This window comes from Enoplosus armatus, chromosome 5 (genome assembly GCF_043641665.1).
Source record: "Enoplosus armatus isolate fEnoArm2 chromosome 5, fEnoArm2.hap1, whole genome shotgun sequence".
Lineage (NCBI taxonomy): Eukaryota > Metazoa > Chordata > Actinopteri > Centrarchiformes > Enoplosidae > Enoplosus > Enoplosus armatus.
Window position 1 is genome coordinate 24954094 of NC_092184.1, and position 18732 is coordinate 24972825.

The 18732-nt window shown below is 41.6% G+C and overlaps 1 protein-coding gene across 1 annotated transcript in view; it reads left to right on the forward strand.

The window, feature by feature from the left end:
* Nucleotides 1-18732, forward strand: part of LOC139285544 (solute carrier family 12 member 9) — a 52220-nt gene that overhangs the window by 5666 nt on the left and 27822 nt on the right. Inside the window, exons 5-7 of the mRNA XM_070906115.1 lie at nucleotides 1543-1650; nucleotides 1735-1846; nucleotides 16619-16776. Of these exons, the coding sequence (XP_070762216.1) occupies nucleotides 1543-1650; nucleotides 1735-1846; nucleotides 16619-16776 (378 nt within the window). The remainder of the gene's footprint in view (nucleotides 1-1542; nucleotides 1651-1734; nucleotides 1847-16618; nucleotides 16777-18732) is intronic.

Here is an 18732-nt window from a genome sequence, read left to right on the forward strand (position 1 = left end):
TGTTATTATGGAAAAACCTACACATTTTTAATGACTAACTGGCTATTGATTGTTAACAAGTCCAATTATCAATCAAGGAAATTCTTTGAAATTTTCATCCCTAGTATAAATTCAAACTTTCCCCCCTTATTCGATTAGATTATCAAGTCTTTGCCCAACATGCTAGAGTTACTTTTGAGTTCATATGATTTCTTTGCAAGCCCTGATTCAACCCTATTGAACTTAGACCAAAGAAAGTGTAGTACTGATATTAAGCATCGATCAGTTTGACCACTACATTACATATCAATAATAACTTATTTAGACTGATTAAGGTGAAGGCTTTGACTACATTTAGCCCCCAGTTAAGGTCTTGTACTGTACAAAGCATTTCAGCACTATGGGATTTTAACAAGCATTGTGTTGTTCAGCTTCGAACTGGGATGGAAAATGTACTTCTGTACTTGCGTTAATTCTATGGCTTTATTGTATTGCAACAACCCTAATACAGTTATTAATGACAGATTTGTCACTTGATCCAATGTGTGAACAACGTAGGAATTTTTGTATTAAATTGTTATGTATTGGAAGAATGACCTCAGTGACATAGACTTAACTGTACATCCAACGTTTATGCTCATTTACAGTATTTCACTAAATCCACACACAAAGAGCTTTTTGCCTGCACTGCTGCCCTTCTCACTGCTAACTCCACTGCTGACCTGGGGGAGGTGCACTGCACTGTTGGCGGGGGACAGAAGTTTTGATTGATCTGTAACATATTCTCCGGTTCTTAATGTCCATGGAAAACTAACCAAGCGCTCCACCGTGTTTGCAGGGATTTATATCCAAGCACATGATTGCTAAGCTAATTGCTGAAACTGGGGCATGCACTCAGGCACACGTGAGAACTATTACACATTCAAGCTTTGAATAATCCCAAGATCTGACTGAATGGAGCACAAACACACACGTCAAATCATAATTTTACATGTGAATATTTTAAAGTCTGAAGATTCTAAGGAGCAAAAGGGCAAAAAAGTTTGTTTCATTGCATCAAACTGTTGTATTGAGTGCTTTACAAATTTAAATGTTGTCAATATTAGCTGTTGATGATTTTCTTTGTTTACCTTCATTAATCGATAAGCAGTTTTGTTTTTGTTGAAAGTCCCCCAGGTATAAATGCTATTATTCATTGATAGAAAAACAAGAGTAGAAAGTTCTTAAGTGTTAGTTGAAGTTAAAGTGTTGGTAATCAATACTGTCTTGGGTAGATATTGTATGTATTTCCAATTATACACATAGAATCATACGACCTCAAAGAAGATTTGTTTTTTTTATAAATAAATCCAACATCCTGTGATCGAGAAGATGTAGCTCCGTAAACAACAGGAAAGATGTGTAGAGAACGGTTTTCTCAAATGCTGTAAAACAGGAGGAAGTTTGGTGAGCAGGTATAGAGGAGTGCCTGCCAGTAAACCAAATTGAACTCTCTGTTAGAAGACTGATGGTGCTGCTAAAGCACAACTACGGTGACTCATCTGTTGTTATCTCTTCCCACAGCTGACTACACTGTGGACTACACAACAGGAACTATGATGACCTTTGCCACCGTTTTCGCTGTTATGTTTAATGGCTGCACCGGCATCATGGCTGGTTCCAACATGTCAGGTGGGTGAGGGCAGGCTGTGTGTGTGTGTGTGTGTGACCTGATTACCTGTGTGTGGACACTTACTCAACTGGTGTATTTACCAGGCGAACTGAAGAATCCAAGCTACTCCATCCCCCGCGGCACCATCACAGCCGTCATCTTCACCTTCATCATCTACAATCTGCTCTGCGTACTGGTGGCCTGCTCCTGTGACCGGTCAGTAACACACACACACACACACACACACACACACACTTGTATATGCACACACTTAGGCAATGTGATTGGGGTGTTTTAGACTTCTATTCTTTGATGTAGTGGTAAATAAAAATGAGGTTAAACTGTGTCTAGGTTTTACTTTACTTACTGTAATGCATTCAGTTATATCTTTGATATCTACAAACAAACAAAAAGCCCATAACTGAACATTAATCCACACAGATCCAAACAAGGTAATTAAACCTTTTTTGTTGATAAGAGTACAAGTGCGGCGCTGTTGTAATAGATATAGCAGATGAAATCCAATACTTAGTTGCTATCAGATAATGCAAACAGGGTTCATTTTCTGCTTCACCAAACAGAATTGGAGCATCAGAGGATGCTGATTTCAAAACCATCTATTCCCATTGAATGTTATCCAACACCAGCTGTCAGTTAATCAATCTGAACGACTGCAGTGTGCATGAGTGGAAGCGGACAAAATAATAGAAACGCACTACTGTGTCCATTCAAGCTCATTTTTTGACACCGGATCACTGACAACAATTTAGAGAGTCAGGTCTTTTATTCATTTTTCTGTTTGCACTCTTCTGTGTTATTCAAATGAGTTGCAATTACTGTATAATGCTTAAAGTAGTACCAGCAACAAATGCACAGGTGAGCACACTGAAAACTGTCTGAAAACTGGCTAGATCAGTCTACGCTCAACAGTGTTTTATGGTTGCAATCATTATTCATAAAGTTATAGAAGCTAAATGTCCAATGTACAAGCTGAAATGTGTGGCAACATATTTGTGTCTCAATCCTGAGTTTTCTGGGGGGACATAAGTGACGAGAAGAGAGACAGAAAAATGACCAGTGTCTTCAGGAGATCTATTAGTAGATCCATTACAGCATGCTAACACTGTAGCATACAGTATATTTAATGGTAGTGGACAGCTGTATCAACAGTATTAAGACTGACTAAACTTTTTAAACTACTTTCTGATAAGTAACCTTGGCTTTCCATGGTCTTCCAGAACTACCCACAATCTCACATAATCACATGGATAACGTTGGTGTCCTCACTTCACTCTTAAGGGGTAGAGCGGTAAAGTCTGTACCTTGATGTTGCACTTGGTATTTACTTCTTTCTATTTATTTGCCCTCCCTCCCACCCCCCCCCCCCTCTCACCCCCCCCCTCTCTCTATCTGTCTCTCTCTATCTGTCTTTTGCTGAGTGCCAGAGTTCAGTATTGATGTCGCTCTAAAGCGAGTGTTGCCAAGGTGCTAAACTGACATGACAGGGCTATAAAAGAGCATCGGAGATCAATACTGCCATCATTTACCCTGCCGCACCGTCCTCCCCGCGTCCCCCTACCACACACACTCGCTGATAAGAGTCAGTTTCTTAACACACCTTCTCTGCCTCTGCGGTACTCTATCGTTTCCCCCAGAATCACACATATTACCTGGACTTTGTGTTGGTGTACGCTTACATGTGGTTTTCATCTGTTGTAGATATTAAAGTAAAAAATGTTGGATATGCAGTCTATGAAGGCTAGAGGCAGTGCCAGTGTTTTGATGTGGGACCAAGTCAGCAGAGCCCCCGCTCACATGACCCAACAAAGAGGCCACAAAAGTCCCTCACATGATCTGTGTGTGTGTGTGTGTGTGTGTGTGTGTGGAGGGGAGGGGAGGGGAGGGGAGGGGAGGGGCCTTGTTCACACTTGGCATTAAAGTGTGTCTCGGTCACGAATGCATAGCTCTAAACACATTTTCATCAAATTCAATTCAACCAATTGATTTGGTCCCGTGAGAGTTTCAGGAGACCTGGATGTTTTACGCAGAAACATTTATTGAAACTCGATCGAGGAGAATCGGATCAACGGTACAAGTGAACACCGCGTGATTCCACCCAATTCTACAGGTTACTTCCTGGCGAGGAGTATTTAACACTGGACTAGACATCCGAGATTCAATATGTGGTCCAAATAAGGTTTTTCCTCACCCAGCTTAAGATGTGTGAAGATTCTATATCAAAACAAGGAACTGTGCTTACCTAAGTTAACATAGGTCACGTAGTATGTCGCGGACTGTCTCAGAAGAGACAGTATATCAGAGTGGAGTCTGGGGCAAAGTGTAGCCTGCCACAACCAAGACGTAGACAGCCCCGCCTCAACTACTGCTCTGAAAGAGACAGGCCAATGACCTACTGCTTTTAGGTTTACGTTTGACCCCAATGTGTCCTATTACCTTTTTAACCTGTATAAGGAGAATTTCTTCACAGAGATGAGGCACCAAATAGCCACTACAGTCCTCCCTCAGCCCCTCTCTAGCTGTGTGCTTGAGTGGAAGTGTGTGTGTTTTGTTTTATGTTTGGCAGCGGTCACAGTTTCCCCACAGATAAAATGTAATGGAAGCATGTCAGTGGAGCCCGCTCATGAGTGGTGCAGTAACTCTTGACACATGCAGCTGGAACTATCTGGAAACGTTACGCGTGTGGTGAAGTGCATGCTTACAGTAGTAGATGAAGATCGGCAGCGGCATGTGACATGCTTATGTTCAGGCTTCTGTGGAAATCTGGTCACATGACTTACTGTAGGCAGGAAATGTATAAGATTGTTGTTGATGATAAAAGGAACAGAGGGGGGGGTAGAAAGTGAAACATCAACTTCCTCTGAGCTGTGCAGACAGACAGACAGACAGACAGACAGACAGCTGTGTGATAAATAAAACTGAACTGAAATCCAGTTTTATTGCTTTCTTGCCCGGGACATCACTCCCTGTCTTATCTTCAGTTAGCTCGGGGTCGTTTGGTTTATTGAGGCTGACCAGCATTGAACTGATATGAGTGTTATCTTGCTGGAGAAAATGTATAATCATTTCTCAGAAGCATTAGGAAAATGATCACTGACGGGGCACTGATTGTGCACTTGTTTCTGTTCATCCTCGTGCAGGCCAGATGTCTGACTTTGGGATTTTTTGACTTTTATGCTTTTTTAAATGCTGGTTAATGTGAGCAAACGAGAAGAAAAGTTATTTATTGTAAACTTAAACCAGTTATTTCAATTTGGTAGATAGCCTCATATGTCTCAGAGTGTCTTTCTCATCTTGCTTTTAGAAGTTTATGCAGAATTTCCTGTGTTGCGTAAATGAATCTCACCATGTGATAATATCTCAACGGCTGGAATTTACTGTTTTCACTTCCCTAGATTAACACAATGGTGTGATTGTGCACTGTGGAAAAAGTCACCAGACAATATTTGACACCCAAACTCACAAAAATGTACCCATTGATTGGCCAGCAGCCACGATCAGGAGATGATAAGCGGGCCAATAGTGACAGTGACGGGTTCCACTGGTGAACAATTCATTTTCTAAAGGGGGAAACAGGAGCTAGTGTTCTGCTGTGTGTTTCATCTTCTGCTTTCAGAAAACCATTTTCATTCACCGCTGTTTCTGCTACATTAAGTCGGCTCACTCCTGCAAAAAATATTACAAACAATACCTAAAGTGCATCATACAACTTTATTGATTTTCTGTAAGGAAACTGGAGAAAGACCAACATTTGTGATGGCACAGCAAATTAAGTAGTAGCCATCTACCAAGTGCAGATTGTTCTAGAAATGAGGAAAATGCTGGTCATCCATTATAAGTACAAGATCACATACCTGTTCAAGTAAAGCATTTTGTGGAAGTGGCTGCACCGGAAGAAACCAAAACCCTGAGGCAAAAAAAATCACCTTACATTTATCTCACACAAGCAGTTGTTCATGTTCATCTCCAGACGACACACACACTCCGACACACACACACGTGTCAGGCAGGCTGCAGGGTTTTTTTTAGTCATTAAATTATGCAGACAGGCCGACGAAGCAAATTATCACGGATTAAAATATGACTGCTTCTATTAAAGTCATTCGACATGTTGCGGCGCCACCACGCCACGTGTCAGGGAAGCCCGCACGCCTCCAGACGAGACTCCAGGGTAACTGGAGGGATGGCAGTATCTCATTATTATGGGATGTCACTGAGGGACGTGGTAGGCAGGCCGATGTTTGTGTGTGAATCTCTGTGATTGAACTGGAAGAAGCGTAACCCTAACCTTAACCCGGTAGCGGTATATAGATACTTAATTAATTCTTTATAACACTCTATAATGTAGCTGTAGCCAATATAAGGATGCAGTATATGTATAACCTCCTGTCAAGCATCCCAGTTGGTGTATTTGTAATCATATTTAATTATATATGATTCACACATGATACAAATCATTCACAGGTGGGTTTTAAACTCAAGGTCCACTTACTAGATTTCTCCCTGATCTCAAGGTCTTCATCTGCTCAGTTGTCATGAGAATGAAGAAGATTAATACTATTAAATATAATGAGGATAGTGTAATATATTAAATGCTCAAATCAGAGGCGGCAGGGTAGAGTGGGGTTGGGGTCCACATGTTGAAGTGTCCTTGAGCAAGACACGCTATTTCGTAGTCATATGAAATCATTATTGATGTCTACGTCACAGGAGGAGTTGTAGTTGTCAACAACAAGACATTAATCAACACTCACAAGAAGAAATTAGAAAACGGCCAATATTTATCAAGGCATCCATTTACCAAGTGCAAATGGGTGAATCTGTGCTAAATCACGTATTCAAAGTAAGCATTTTTTGATAATTGCTCTCCAGAATACCCTTATCTCTGCTAACAGGGTGTTGGAAACCATTTATTTAATTGTTCATATATTGCATAAAAGTGCTAAATGGAGGGGTTTAAATAAAGTGTTACTGGAAGATGGTGGTTTTGTGACAGAATGAGTTTAGTGTGGTGCTGATGCTGTCGTCCCAACTGGGCCTTTCTATGCTGAAAAAAAAATATAAATAATATATTAGTTTCCACTGATAGATCCATCATAAAAGCAAAATGAAGTGCCTGTTGTAGTTGCGTGAGTTGTCCAGAGGATGGCAGTCACACTCTCTCACCAACCAGCCACTGTAATGGGAAGATTTAGAGTGACAAACTAACCTTTACATAAGGCTCCTCTAAATTGCTACCCTCTGCAAATTGTAGTTCTGCATCATAGCTTTAAAAGGCAAAGCAGTTAAGATTGTATTTAAAAGTGAATGTCAGGGCGGTGGGAGAGTGGCCGTTGAAAAAGATTGTACAGCGTTGTAACTGCCTACCTGTCTCAGGTGTGAGCGGGGCAGAAAGGGATTGTCAGTAACGAGGTAATTTAACCCAGGGCCGACAGCTTCGAACCTCGAACCTCAACAGCTAGAACTCTTCCATTATTCTCTGTATGTGGAGTTCTCACTGGTCATGGAATACCTGGAAAACCATGGAATAATAATAATAATAATAAGTCAGTGCCAAGCAGGTACAGTGGGGGTAAGTTTCAGAAGCATTTCAGTAATAAGTAATGTAGCTCCACTATGGCAGGTTGTGGATTCTACACCCGCTCCACAGTGGGAACCCTTTGACTGGGAGATTGACTTTGCAGATGCATTGACAGTACTGAGAGTGTTATTTTTTTTTTTTTTACAGCCGCATGAGCACATTTTCTGCTTCACAGCTATTAGCACTGCAAAGAAAATGAAGCTCATTTGGATGTAAAAGCTGTACAACTGGTTTCCAGGTCACTGTTAATAGAGCGGCCCCATATTTTGTCTGTTTTGAGATTATCTCTGATGATATGCCACTATGGTAAGAGGGCCGCTGATGATGGCGATGAAGGCTGAGGGGATGTGAGATAGAGGGGAATCTATTAACCTCGTGTGACCAGCTAGCCAGCCATGACAGATTGCCCTGTCGCTACTTTATCAAGCTCTTTCGGTAGAGTGTGTGTGATTGTGTGTTTGTGTGTGTGGATTAGGACCTTAAATCTATACTCAAAGCAACAGAATCAGCATGACGACTCCACAGTCTTTTTTTTTTACAATTTAAGAACTGGTTTCATGCCCGAATATTAACTAACTGGTTTAGTGTGTGTGGGGGGGTAGTGTTGGCTTGATTGACTTGTTTTTGTGTGTGTGTGTTTGAGTGCACACGTTATGCACACGTGTGTTTTCCACATTACTGTGCGTCAGTGACCTGTAGGCTAATCCGCCCCGCGTAATAGAAGCTTTTGTACTAATAACTGACTTGATAATTATATTAATTTGAATCTGCTGGGCCTTCTTTTGTTGTGCTATCTCTGACATGCAGCCTTGTGAATGTGTGCGGAATCCGCACCCCCCGAAGTGCCTCTGTCTCTCATCTCACTTCTGTTGCCCCCCCCCCCACACACAGCCTCTAATTCCTCTCACTTTTCTAGAAAAGTCACATCTTTCGTCACAGCACCAAAAAACATTCTGTATTTCTGCAGTCTCTTGTCACCCACACACTGTCTATTTCCATTCCTCTTTTTTCCTATCCCCCCCCCCCCCCCCCCCCCTTTACTCTGGTTACTTTTCAATCACATACTTTTGTTCACTTTTTGACTCATTCAACATCTTCTCTTCCTGTCTGCAGGATCTTTTCCAGCTCTCAATAACTCAAGGACCTTTACCTCCTTTCCCATCTGAAAAGGGGCTAAAGGTTCTTGGCCATAGTTTTCTACTCCCACGAAAAAATCCCTGTGATCCAGGTAGCATTTTACAATGGGTCACAAACTATTGGGGTAGAGTTTGCAGTAGTAAATGTTTGTGATTGGTAAATCTACCATTTTTAATATCTGATACTAATCCTCTGCTGGCTCTACCTGCATATTTAGCGTGCAAACTGACATTGGTATTGGTCTTCTCGTTTAACTCTCGGCACAAAGCAAATACGTGCATTTCCCAAAATGCCAAACTACTCCTTTAAACCGAAACAGAACCCCCTCTCCTCCCTTTCTCTTGGCACTATCGCCCCCCGGCAGCGTTCTTGGCTTCCCTTTCTCCTTTCTCCCTCCTCTCCTTGTCTATCATTCATCCATCCATCCACACAGCCGTGTTCCCTCCTTTTGTTATTCACCCCCTATCTCTCCACTGCAGAGATCCCAGTCACTTTCGCCCCCCCCCCTCCCCCCCACTCTCTTCTTTTTCTCACTGCTGTCCCCGTTTCTTTTTTTGAGTGTGTGTGTGTGTGTGTGGGGGGGGTAACAATGGTGGCAGTACAGGCCAAGTCATGTCGACAACATGTCCAGTCTGAATTAAAAGCTGCTGGGTTGGGAGGGAGAGACACTTGGATGAAGAGCAACAGAGGAGAGAAGAGGAGGATTTGGGTGAAAAAGAGGTTTAGATATTGTGCTTTTTTGGGTTGGCAGGCACTGCGTGTTGCCCATAAAAGATATGAGACAGTTTATTATAATTGATGAATACCTCGCCTGTTGTCTATGGGAAGCACTAAACTTGAATTCTTATTCAATTCAATTTTTGATCAGTTTCCACACAATGTGACGTCACTTCTGGGCTTCTCCAGTCTCTCAGTGAGGCTTTATTTCATCTGTCTTTCTGCAAAAACTGAAACGTGTTTCTGAGGTTTACTGTCCATATTCTAAGATACATGAGAATTATAGTACTTGCTATTATAAAATGAGCACTTCATAATTTTGACAAAGTTAAATGACGACTAATTTGAGGTTCAAAGTTCATTCTTGACCTTGGAAACATCTGTCGGGAAAAGAATCTCACCACAAGGAAAGTTTAGTAGCTGTTCTGGAGCTCTTGACCGTAACGCATGATCTTCCTCAGCAGATGAAGTTTGCCCAGTTGTCATGGAAATATCATTGGAATCTATTCCATTTTTTTCTGAGCTATTTGAGGACTTCTTGTTCGTGTTGGCTTAAAAGCTGAAGTTCTACAATCCTCTGACAAGTGGGCAATCTCCATCTGCTGATGACTGAAGATCATGTGATATGACTGAGAGCTCCAGAACGGCTACTAAATGGTGTGGTGGTGAGGTTGTTGTCTCACACGACAATTAACTTGTTGGGATTAAAAAAAAACACAGCTCCCATGAAATAGTTCCAGCACGGCATCATGTGGATGCGTGTAACGCCCACCGTTTCTCCATTATCGATGACATCAACTCTCATGCTCCTCTAATCAGAATCAGAATCAGAACTGATGCAGTGTCATCTCTCACTTTTTAGCTCAAATCGCTGCCGTCTACAAAAACGTCTAAGCCATTTGCACCTCCCTGTCCATTTTCATAGCTCACCACTCGACTGGCCTCAAAACTGGTGATATTTAACCCTCAACAGTCTGGGTCGCCCTGGTAGCTCACATTTCCTGTCTCTCTCCAAGCTATCACTATCAAATGAAGGCAAAAATGCCCAAATATGCCCAGAAATATTAAACAATGATATTAGATTCGTTATTAAGAAGAACTCTGGTGTTTTTCATGGCAATCCATACAATAGCTGTTGAGATATTTCAGTCTGGACCAAAGTGGTGGACTGACAGACTTGCTTTCCTTAGAGACACGCCACTAGCATGGCTAGAAAGTCACCGTCCCGGTCATGACAAGCAGAGTGGATTACATCTGGAACAGGATACTGAAGTTGGCTCTCTCTCTATATGTTTGTGTTCTGGGTTTCACTGGAGGCTTTTTTTGTCCAATGGTGGTATACAAGGCTTTTCCTTAGGTCTGTTTGACCTTGCATATTAGGAATAAAAAAAAAAACAGCTGTCAATGTTGCTATCTCATATCAGTCAGCCCCTAGTTACAAGCAATGATGGAGTAATACAAACAAGTGGCTGGAAATTGGAAGTTGGCGCAAAGAATGACTGAATAGAGAGACTGCAAATTGGAAATAGTGAAATGGAGAGCACCCACAAGACAAGATGAGAGTATCAGGGAAAATGTGATAAACATTATAAAATGTGAATGGGAAAAGCTGAGACTTGCAGTGTACATGTGAAGTGTTGGGAGAGAAGGGAAGGCTGGAGAGAAAAGAGTGTGTGTGTGTGTGTGTGTGTGTGTGTGTGCGCGCAGAGGCCTTGTTAGTTATTGATCCCATTTAATAATCCTTAACCACAGTCTACTCCTCTGAGAGCACTTAACTCTCCCTCCCTCTCCCCGGCTCTTACATCCCCTCTCTGCCTCCCTCTTACTTTCTGTTTGCCTCCCTTTCCTCGGCTGCTTCTTTATGTGTATCTCAGTATCTCTTTCTCACCCCTCGTGTGCCGCGGCTACACTCTGCCTACAAGGTCAAGGTGAAGTGAGGCTAAAGACCAACACTAAATCCCAGCAGTAAAGGGTGTAGTTCTGTGCTGGTGCATTTGTTGCTATGGAGTCCATTCAGTCATCTCTAAGAGGCCTGAGCTCATTCAAAGCACATCGGGCAAGATGCAGACGTTGTAAAGGTAACACAGGTCTTTTGCGAATTGAGATCCACATGTTCAGGCTGTTACTGCTCAGACTTTTTGAAGTGTGCTCTGAGGATTTGGCTGCTGGTTTTGCTTGCAGAAAGAGTTCGTCTTTGTTTTTCCCCCACTGGCGCGGTGGAAAATTGTGCCATAGAATTGTCACCTTTTCATGTCTTTCAGCTGAGGTGTTGCCTTTATACTCACTTTCAATTTTGGTTAGGATGATGGTGCACTTTTACAACAGACACATAGTCTGTGTTTTTTGTCATTGAAGGCCAGAAACCCTGAAATAAGTTCAATATGTATGTCTGGGTTTGGGCTTGAGACTTCTAATGAATGACTCTAATAAGTTGCACGTAGGATCCAGTATTTCTGGAGCTTGACCCATGCTAGGGACGACAGTATTTCCCACAGGTTGTTAGTGTTGTGTTATTTATCTAGCTGCACCGAGAGTTCAGTTTCAGGTGTCGAGGCTAACATTACTAGCTAGCCATCCAGCTACCCTTGTAAGTTTAAATAAGATGTGTAATGTTAACACATTAACAGTAACAGTACACAAAATCCACTAATTGGTATGTACCTCAGTTTTGGAGTCACCGTTTGGTATGTTTTAGGTACAGCAGGGAAAACAAAAAAAATGCAGAAAATTACAGTTGTGTCACTTATTTTGAAAATGGAAACATTGGCTCATTGGCTGTAATTCCTCCTGTAACAGTTAAAGCACTCAAATATTGCCAGTAACAAAAAATAGATAACACCAATGTCAGTAAGTCCCTAAGTCAATCAGCACGCTACAGCTGATGGACAACAACTGGTGCACTGCCTAAACTAAAACTGCGTGTGGAAGTTATCGAGATAAACAAAGTATTTTGGGGCTGAAGGTCCGCTGGTCCGTGTGCATTATGAAATGACAATTGCGCGTCTTGATTGATAAAAAAGCAAATAGGATATCTCAGTCCCTGCTGCTTTTATTTCGACCATTGCTTTTTTTAATCCGTATCTTGTGAGTCCCCCAACTTTATGAAAATGAAGAAAATGATTTGTGATTTATTGTGATTGGGATCAGGGCCAAAAACCTTGATAGGGACATCCCCAGTGTTGGCAGTGAGGGGTGTTTTGTGTCCCATGTACTCACATATCAAATCAAACTGCCTTTCTCTGCATAACTATTAAACCATTACTTTGCAGGTAAGATGGATCCCTCACTGTCTAATTTTGTGCCCCCAAAAATCCTGTTTTTAATTACAATCTAATAAGACAATTTCATGGCGTCTTTCAAAGCTGCAGTCATTTATTTTTCTGGCCACTTGGGAGCAGAAGAACTCCACAACAACCTAAAAACATCAATTCTAAGATATTATCACCTTTTAATGTCGTTATGGTGAACGTGTTAGCAAAGAATTGCCAATTTGCACATCCAGCAGACACAAAGCAACATTAACATTCATTCGGTGTGTTTTTGTCCACCCGACAAATGAAAATCCAATAATCACTCTCCTTTTAGCTTTTCGCTCTTTGGCCGTTAGACGTCTGACTTTCTTCACCAGCTAGTCGTTAACTTTGTCAGTCTGCTGTTTGCTGCAGGGCAGACGGTGTACAGGGGGAAACAGCTGCCTGCTGCTGCTGGAAAAAGGGTTGATAAGAGCAGAATTCGTTGGGCTGGAAAAACCAAAACAATCAGCTAAAGTTGGCTAAAAAGCATCGTAGAGGTGCAGAAGTGGGCGATAATTCTCTGTGAGTTTTGCACCATGAACGACCCCTTTCACATCACACACTCATTTAATTCCCTTTTAATATAGAAAGTATTGATCAGTGCAGCTTGGCAAGTTTTTCAATGTAAGAGTGCAAATAATGACTGCCTTCTACTGACTACTACTACTACTACTACTACTACTACTACTACTACTACTACCGTCAGCTTTTATCTAAAAACATCCCCGTTTGCAAACAGGGAGAGAAGGGCAAAAGAAAAATGCAGTAAAAATAAATGCTGTCCTTGACGGAGAGACTCATAAGAGGGATTCATCTTTGAATTCTACAGAGAGTCGGAGTATTGACTTACAGGACCATCATGTTCATATTGCAGAGACACAAATGGCCACATAATGGTGCAATGAGCATAACCGTGATGTTAGCCATAAGCCAGAGCCATCTCAGTAACTAGCTATGATCCCACTTGAGCATTTATTGGACATTCTGAAGCCTTTTTCTTCAGGATCATTAAACTAGATGATCCTGAATCGTTATGTTAGTCCTGATGAGGAGTGACCTCGCCCTCTGAGAGCGGAGACGACCAGGATCACAGCAGAATAAGCACCGTTTGTGATGAGAATTTATTCTTTTTTTAAATATTTTTATGCTGGTGTTATAATATACCTAGACACACACTCCTTCACAGCGCTTCATTTTTCATCGCGGGTAATTAATCCATAATGTTCGACCAAAGCGCTGGTGAATTATCAGAAGCACAAACACATGAAATGATGGATTAAAAGATGAATGCGCATGAATAAACAAATGAGGGCATGAATAAAAGTGGTAAACAAATGAGCTGAAGGATGGAGCGGGCGGGGAGGAGCGAGAACAATCGGCCGAACAATCTCTGCGGGCTCCTTTTAGTCGTTTAGCTTTGTTTCCTCCTCTTCTCTAAACAAGCTCCTTTAATCTGTCACTCGCTCCCTCGCTGCCTTTGTTCTCCCCTTTTATTTGAATGGCAGAGCTCATTTCAGCTAGATGATCTGATCAATAACTACTATACAGGCCACACACACACACACACACACACACACACACAGTCACATTTAAGCAGTACTCTCTTGATAATGAATACACAGTTTTGGAGGAAACAAAATTATAAAACACAGAATACATATAGTTGTTCATTCTATTATGACCCAACACATGAACAACAACACATGAACAACCTCCCTTTCGCTCTCACACACTCACACACACACACACCATTTGTCATCGCTGTCACCCAGTTTGCAGCACCTTTGTTTTTGAGAGCCAGTTTGGAAATGTCAAGCTTTTTTCGAGATTTATTTTGCTCCTGCTGCACGTCACAGAAATTAATAATCAGCCTATAAGTTTTGACCCACATCATCACTCACCTCTCTCTCTCACACACACACACACTCACACACACACACACACACACACACACACACACACACACACACTCCTCATCATCATGCTTAGGGTTTTTTTTTTTTTGCATGATTCTTCATTTTTTTGTGCAGCGAACACACTGAGACTCCCCTCCAAGCTTGTGCCTGTGTATCAGACCATTGAACAGTTTTTTGGTGTTATGAATATGTCAGAGAGTCTGATTAAAGCGATGGTTCATAAACTTTTCACTGCAGTGCCAACGGCACACACATGCACGCAAACACACACACACACACACACACACATGCCAAATAAACAAAGTAGTTGGCATTTCCTAATTTCGAGGGTGATGTTAACTTCACTGCAGAACCTTTGTTAAGTTGATTTGTGGTAATGCAAAAGCCTGTGTGTGTGTGTGTGTGTGTGTGTGTGTGTGTGTGTGTGTGTGTGGGCGTGCGCGCTGCCTGCCTCTCGGGCTCCATGTGAAATAATAGTGTGCTCAGATCTTTGGATGGAGTGAACAATACTTAACAGGGCCATGATAATAAGTATTAAAACCACTGGACCTGAAAGAAAACGTGATGAGACTCTTAATTAAGAGAGAGAGAGAGAGACAGAGAGAGAGACAGAGAGAGAGACAGAGGGAGAGACAGAGAGAGAGAGACAGAGGGAGAGAAGGAGAGCATGAAGACTGGTAGAAATAAAACGAGAGAGGAGAGGATTGAGACAGAGAAGCAAGAAAAAAACCCTTGAATGGGTTTTAAAAACATCATGATGAGGGAGATGGAGGTGATGAGGGAGGGGAATAGATGGATTGGATGTGTGTGTGTGTGTGTGTGTGTTGAAACACAAAGAGAGATTGAGATGGATCAGGAGAGAGAGAGAGAGAGAAAGAAATACTTTGAACTCTAATTTTCCTCTCTCTTGCTGTGTTATATTGAAAAGAGGTGGGGGGGCAGGCCGCAATCATGCACACCCTGCTGTGGTTTTTGTACTCTCTGATCTCTCTCTTTCTTCACGTCTAGTGCAGCATCTCCTGCGCAAACACACACACACACACATTCGCTGGAGTGAGCCCCTTATTCCAGGATCTCATCATTAGGCACCCTGGCAGAGTAATCATCACTTCTCTTCAATCGTTCTTTTCAATTGGACAAGTTTCGTCCCCCAGAACAAATGAGTTTGAGATGACACACAGCCTTTCGGACCACTTGATTTTGATCTCCTTATATGAATGTAATCAAATGGCTATAAAGATGATGGGCGTCTGGTGCATTTTCAAAGCTAGTTTGTAGTAGTAGATGTAGGTTTGTTCTTCTGTTTCTCTTCTTTATTCCCATTAGAAGTGAATGACAACCTACAGCAAAGTAAAACACGGTAGGTACTGGGAGTTACAGTATACCTGAATACCCGAAACTGCTCTTGTGCTTTCGGTTCAGAGCTCCACCTACAGTATCCTGGAATATTGAGGCAGATACCGATATCTATAATGAAATATAAGAACGTCAGTGCTGTGTGATATGAAAAGTTAGTGAGTCCACCACTTTAGTTTATCACCAAATTTAGTGCCAATTAGTGAATGTTAGCATGCTAACACGCTAAACTAAGATGGTGGACATGGTAAACATTGTACAGTCCAAACATCAGCATGTTAGCATTGTCATTGTGACGTTAGCATTTAGCACAAAGCACCGCTGTGCCTAAGTGCAGTGTCTTGGAGACCCTAGCGTGGCTGTCATCTCTTTTTTATTATATATATATATATATTTTTATTTTACAGTTTAACAATAAACTTTATTATCATCGCTGACAGTAATAGAAAACAGTAAACGTCTTTGAAATTTGAAATTATTTAAGATAATAACTATAAATAAAGAAATAGAACTATACTACACTTAGTTTGGCAAAACAATCCCAAATCATAGCACACTTACCTCTGGAGCTTTCAACTATCGCATGGTCTTTATCAGCAGAAGGGATTTACTCAGATGAATCAAACAGATCCATCTCCATTTCAACTAAGGATGAAAGTTCAAGTCAAAGTCAAATATTACTACTAGCCCCGGATGGGTTATCACGGTCTGTTTATTCATGATTAGTTTTGTTTTCTGTTTGTGTCTTTGTTGCTCAGTTGGCTGAGCCATGTTTCCACATATTACCTCATCTTTTCCCCCATCTTTTGTGTATTTCTACCTAAAACTATCAAATGAAACTAAAGATGCCATGAACAGAAAGAAAATGAATGGTTTTCTCGGTACTTGGTTCGTAGTGAAGGCCAGAACCAAATGTCCATGTGGAGTTGTTATAGTAATCTCTTGAATTGTTTTCTCCAAACCTTTACAGCGTCCTGCTTCAGAGGGATTACAGCTTCCTCCGAGACATCAACATCTGGCACCCCTTTGTCACCGTCGGGGTGTATTCCTCCACTCTCTCCGCTGCCATGAGCAACCTCATCGGAGCCTCACGCATCCTCTACGCCCTGGCCAGGGACGACTTGTTTGGTAGGTAACACAACCATTTCCTCCTGGGGAGGAAAGTCCTCTGAAACTGCTGTTGGAGTTCTTGTTGAGGGAGAGAGGCAGCTGGGCTTTGGGACTGAGACGAGCAGCACTGATGACGTTTCAAAGTAAAATAGACCTATTTTGTATGTTTACTACATCATTCAAAGTTTAAATGAACGTTTTTAGAAACAATGTTTTTCCTATTGAAGTTTGACAAAATCATCATCAATCATCTCAGTGAGCCAATAATTTAATTTATACCCCACCATCATACAGCCAGTAAAAGGTCAACAGTCCTCATTAAGATAGACTTGAACAAATCTGAACCTATCCTTTAATACCTCTGGCTTCCAGCGCAAATTAGTGTGTTTCAAGAATTTTCTTCAATGTACTTTTCTTGCAGAAGTGGTGTGATTCATTAATTCATATTTTATGACACAGTTTGAGTCACATCATATGTGAAATACCACCGATATTAAACTTACATTTGGTACAGTATTTTCTACTTATGAAGATGATTGACTCTGATCTCTCGGACTTCCTGAAGTGTGAATCTCACCAGCAAGTTTAGACAAGAATAAGGCTGAATATAATAATATATTCACATTTTTGCGCACTTCTTTTTTAAGGTAAGTATTTTTTGAGGAGGGTGACAGGCAATAAGAGGAGAGAGAGATGGAGAGCGACATGCACCAAAGCTCCTTCGCCACACTTTGATTTTCTTTTTTCATTCTTCACACAACTGCTTTTTAGTGTGTACAGCCAAGAGTGCCGTGAATGCTTTAAATCCCTATTTGTTTAATGCATTACGTTTAGACTACAAAGACGTGAGAGTTTTTGGAGAGAGATCAGGAAGGCCGAGTGATGATAGCAGGCTTTTTGCCCCATCTTCAAATGGTTTTGATATGTTGCACAAACTATTTCATGTTATTCCCATTCATCTTCTCTGCATCACATGACCGTATCGATCACATGAGCAGTCCCAGCAACAGTTGAATGAAAACTGTTTATCACAAATGTAAATCACTGTAACCTCTTCCATTACATTTAATATTTACCAGTATAATTTTTAAACCAAATTCAAATTCTTGAATATTTTAGTGCTAAATCTTTCTTCCGCAGTTCATTATATATGTGACCTCTCGTGTTTTTCCTCTCAACTGTACCTTAATGTCCTGTCCTAGCTTCTGTTTAACGTTCACTCTCCGTCATTCACAATTATTTTACCGCCATTGCACAGTCTGAAGAGACACAATGCATCGTGGGGCGGTTGAGTATGTCCAGTAAGCTCATGTCGCAAACTCAGAGATTCTTGCTAATCTAGTATACATCCGGGTATTTCTCGCGTACACAAAATCCACATACTATGCAGTTGGAACGCAGTACACACCCAATGATACTTAGTATGAGTAGTATGTTTAGTATGCGATTTCGAACACAGCCTCTGTCTCTCTGTGTGAATCCACGCTGCCTGCTGCTTTGTCATTATTAATGACTGTGAGCAACTTCCTTATCCCATCCGCTGCTCCTTTGTTAAGTCTATTGCAAATTGATTTGTCCTGTTTCTGTCTGCGTGTGTAGCCGTGCGTGCGCGTGTGTCTGGGGAGGTAAATGACTGTATTAGTGTGGAGTGATCAGACGGAGCAGAGGCTGATGACGCTTGTTCAGCTGTCTGTCCGCCGACAGCCAAAGGGTTAACGCAAAGATTAATCTGTTTAATTAAGAGTCAACGACTGTGGAACCGTAAATGTGTAACGTTCTTGTGACACAGTTAGTGTGACCACACTGTATGTGCATGAGTGTGTGTGGAGTTCTTGTTGTTGCCGTTCATGCATGCTGCTCACAGCTTAACCTTGCCACTGTCCTGTGCAAACGGAGTGATGGATGCGTCAATTTTCCAACTCACACACACAGTTTGTTCTGATCCCACACATCTTCCATTTCTTTCTTCTCTAT